This window comes from Etheostoma spectabile, unplaced genomic scaffold (assembly GCF_008692095.1).
Source record: "Etheostoma spectabile isolate EspeVRDwgs_2016 unplaced genomic scaffold, UIUC_Espe_1.0 scaffold342, whole genome shotgun sequence".
In the NCBI taxonomy this organism is placed as follows: Eukaryota; Metazoa; Chordata; class Actinopteri; order Perciformes; family Percidae; genus Etheostoma; species Etheostoma spectabile.
Window position 1 is genome coordinate 19,534 of NW_022605589.1, and position 4,623 is coordinate 24,156.

The window sequence follows — 4,623 nt, forward strand, 5'->3', positions numbered from 1 at the left end:
CCACGTAGAATTAAGGCAGTTTTGAAGGCGAAAGGGGGTCAAACACAGTATTAGTATGATGTTCCTAATAATCTTATAAGTGAGTGTATATCAGATGACATTTCTGTAAAATCATGCATGGTTTCCAACTTTCCAGTGCATAAATTCTTGTAGATCTCTGTTGAAAAGCCCGGGTAGTCATTCATTATTTCTCTACTGTTGAATTGCAAGCTCAAAATGCTTCTTAACTCGTCCGTTGTTGTTTAGTGTCTATTCTCGTCAAAATAGAAACAAAAGGTGTGATGTGTCAATTACCTTGTGAACTTTTTGTTCTCTAAAAGTTGTATGCATTTATGTTGAAACAATGTGCCTGTGTTACAATTGTTTAAATAACTAGAAATGAGAAAGTATGTAAAATAGACAATGTGTAAAATTGTGAAATCATGTTTATATGATCATGTTCCAGGTTCGGGGATGGTTACATGATCACAGTGAGGACCAAGAGCAGCTCAAATCTGAAAGAGGTGGTTAGATTCTTCAATAGAAACTTCCCTGAGGCAATACTTAAGGTAAATAACTGTCAATCCACATAGCACCAGAAAGTTTATAAATATTTTCCCTCAGGTTGATCAAGGGAGTGCCTAGTGTTTTTTTTCTTTTTGAGGATTACAGAGTCCTGAAAGTCTCATAGACAGGTGCATTGGTTAAAAAACTGTGAAAAAACCAAGAAGTCCTGCATACTGGCCATAACCTGTATTCACTTAATGGCTACAAGGGATTAAATGTGTGCAGAATCTTTCCTTTGATAATAACAAGACATACATGTAGAAACCCCCAAGTATTTTACTCTGCCCAAAATGTTAAAACATACCCTTTTCACCTTGTTTTAATCTTGCCCTTAAATGGGACTCCAAAAAATCTTTGTATTTTCACTTTGCCTCAAACAAAAGAGCCTCAGACGAAACAGCCTCAGACAAAATTGGCTCAGAGGAAATGGCCTCAGACAAAACAGCCTTAGAGGAAACAGCCTCCGACTAAACAGTTGCAACAGCTAGCTTCAATGTTCTGATCTGAGGCTGTTTATCCTAAGACCAGATGCTTTTTTGCCTGACGCCTAGGCTGAGATCTGATGCTGTTTTACCTGACACCTGACACTTTTTAACCTTGCCCTCGAATGGGACTCCAAAAAAGATTTATATTTCACCCATTTCTGCCATCAGTCAGGTTTCAGACATCAGATGAAAAAGTGTCAGGTGTCGGGTAAAACAGCATCAGGCGTCAGGATAAACAGCTTCAGGCAAAAAGGCATCTGGTCGGCTGTTTACCCTGTTTACCCGGCTTCTGCTGGCTTCTGCTCTCTGCTTTTACTGCTACCTGCAGTAGGACGAGTGCCTAGGGACGTCTACAAGTTACAACACAGAAAAGAGATACAACTTACTTTTATAAAACAAGTTAAGTTAGTAAATATTTTTGTTATATCTCTTTTTGGTGTTGTAATTTGTAGACGTTCCTAAGAACTGGTCTTACAGAAGACGAAGACAAGAGCAGAAGCCAGCAGGCAAGTATTATGCACTCTGCAGGCTCATAACAATCAAATCATCCTCTCAGTCATACAGTCATACCTCTCAAAAGGTGAAGCTGATCCGTACAGAAAGCTGTCTAAAGTCCAAGGAGAAAAAGAAGAAGAAACCCAGAGGGTACGAACACCCCTTTTTTATACAGTTCTGTGTCGATGCAGTATGACAAAATTAGGTATTTTCTATTGTCCAACTGAGACTTTACAATGGGGCTTTCTTTAGGGAAATTCCCCTCCAGGCGCCTGTTTGGCCCCGAAGTTCACTTTCAACCTGCTGACCTGCCTGCACAGGCACTGAAACAGAGCTGCAATGACAGAAGCACGCAACCCCTCCACAGCCCACATTGTCATTATATTTGAATTTATATTTATCAGTATTATTATTCCATCCTTACTGATGGAATTTAACCCTCTGTTTGTGCTGTTTTTCAGCTAAAATATTCACTTGTCATCTCCTTCAACAATTTCATTGTCCTTTTTTCATTTTTTATTTTATATATAAATATATAGCTGCCTCCAATCCTGCCCTAAGTGGGCTCCACCTCCATCACCGTCCTCACATGTTTGTTTTTATGGAAAGAAAAGTGCACAATCCCTGAGCTAAAGAAAAAGAATTTCTGGCAAGTCCAGTTGCTTTTGCTTATCGCAGAGAACAATCCAACTTCTCATTTATCATCAAATTTTCATCATTTTATATTTACAGGTGCACTTTTTTCACATCGCAATGAGCAGAGTGGGGTTCAGTAAATGCTTCAAAGAGATTATTGTCCCCATTTTCAGACATTAAATGCTTGCTCATGGGGGAATTACTGAAATTGTTGGGTCTTTGGAAACTATAGAGTGTGGCAAAGTCTAATCTATACGTGTTTTGATCTAACTCTTTGTTAGGATTTGATACTATAAGTAAAATTTGATTGAATTAGGTCACCTGTTAATTGCAGGAGCGTCACCACACTAAGGTCCAGTACCAGTTGAAGTCTGAGCGGATCTCACTGGCTCAGGTCTTCAGTAAGATGGAGCAGGTGGTGGAGGTGCTGGGCATCGAGGACTACTCTGTCAGTCAGACCACTCTGGACAATGTGAGTCAACTTGCATCATTATGTTTCAACTTCATGCAGAACTTCAACAAGGTAAAATGAAAAAAAAATAATAATAATAAACTTTTTCTGCTCAGGTATTTGTCAACTTTGCCAAGAAGCAGAGTGACAGTCTGGAGCAGCAGGAGACGACAAATTCAGGTGGTGGACAGTACCCCCTGCAGCGCATCCTCAACCTGCTAAAGTCTCGGTCGGCCAACACAGAGCTCAACGCTCTGATCAGCGAGGCACCGGAGGAACTGGAGAGCGACGATGATGAGGGACTTATCAGCTTTGAAGAAGAAAGGGTAAGTAAACAACACTTGCAGTTTTATTACTTATTCATTTGATTTAGAGTGAGTAGTAAAAGCTACATGTACACAGGGATATAGGTACACCTTAGTAATGAAACAAAAAGGAAGAAATGCATTAGTGAAGGTAACACTGACATTATGGAAAAGACTACATTTTACTCGAATGTCCATACCAGTTACTCACGGATAAAAAAACTTTGTGTACCACAACAATATATGTGTAAGGTTAAAGACTGCCGCATTAAATCAATAACAACAAGTGACCATGCCCCTGTATTACTAACAGTTAACATTACTCTCTGACCCAGATGTAGTGCAAGAAATAAAACAATGTATTAAGGAATATTTCGACATAAATAATAACAGGGAGGTGACACAAATGATATTATGGGAAGGGAGCAAGGCGGTAATTAGGGGAAAGATTATAGAAATTTCATCTAGACTGAAAAAGACACGGAACTTGAGGATATTGTCAAGAAATTAGAAACAGAGCACAAAAGAAGACCAAACAATAACACTTTAGAGGAGCTTAAAAGAAGAGACAAGCCTTAGATTGCCTCTTAACATATAAGGCAGAAGGAGCCCTACGTTTTTCCAAACAGTATTATCAAGAAAGTAGCCAAGCTCGCCTTCTACTTGCATTTCAACTCCGAAAGGCCCAAGCAATTAGAGTGGTATCACAAAGATAATTCACCTGGTTTCCTGGAAAAAAGTGACAAACCCTAATAACTAAGCATTGTTTTATTAAACTTATATAATGGCCATGATTCGCATACAATTCAGAGTAAGACCAAGATATTTTCTCAAAAATAAAATTACCCACAGTATCGGATGATGAGGCATCAAACATGATAAGACCAGGAACAGAGACGGGACAGCTCGCTTTAACACAGCGTAATAACTCCTGAAAATATCCATCTCGCAAATGTAGTATCCGCTGTCATCTCAACCACTGAATACAGCAACAAGAAATAATACTTGCAGCTTTTTTTCCTGTTAAGAAATGTTTTGCAACAAAACACACTAAATGTTGCATTAAAATGCGTTGTAACTTGCGTTACTGAGATCGTAATGAGTATAATATTGCCGAAATTTAATTAGTAAAGCGTTTAATTACTGTGTTACAGCAAAAAGGAAAACATGACTGTAATTGCGTTACTTTTGTAATGGGTTACTCCCAACACTGACAGTTATTGGGTATGGGCACGTAGAGAAGATTAACTGAATGCTCGGTTAGCTCTGGTTAGCTCTATTTAACTCTAAATATAGATAAGCTCAAGTGGAAAACACTGCTGCGGAGAGGTTGCACAACCAGACTGTGTAAATGACGTATGGGGAGCTTTCACTTTCGCTGCAGCGTTTTTACAGTTAATCCAAGGAGAAGCAACAACCTCACAAGCAGCATGCTACTACTAACAAGCTACTAACGCAACCCTGGCTTTGAGCCTGAGGTAAATTGTTGATGTTGTGACATGCACACGCCGCGCAAGTTCACCAGGGAAAGGGGTTGGAGGCTGCTGGTCTGTGTGCTATAAAATTACATTGTTGATTGGAAAAAAAGTGTAATTTGGATTTTATCTACCAAGGTATGTAAATGTACTGTATTTATAGAGCACTTTTCTAGTACAACTACTCAAGGCGCTTTTACACACATTCACACACTGTGGCCGAGGCTGCC

The 4,623-nt window shown here is 39.3% G+C and overlaps 1 protein-coding gene across 1 annotated transcript in view; it reads left to right on the plus strand.

Moving 5' to 3' along the window:
* LOC116686293 (ATP-binding cassette sub-family A member 2) overlaps positions 1 to 4,623 on the plus strand; it is an 18,418-nt gene that overhangs the window by 11,901 nt on the left and 1,894 nt on the right. Inside the window, exons 5-7 of the mRNA XM_032511269.1 lie at positions 446 to 548; positions 2,497 to 2,634; positions 2,730 to 2,939. Of these exons, the coding sequence (XP_032367160.1) occupies positions 446 to 548; positions 2,497 to 2,634; positions 2,730 to 2,939 (451 nt within the window). The remainder of the gene's footprint in view (positions 1 to 445; positions 549 to 2,496; positions 2,635 to 2,729; positions 2,940 to 4,623) is intronic.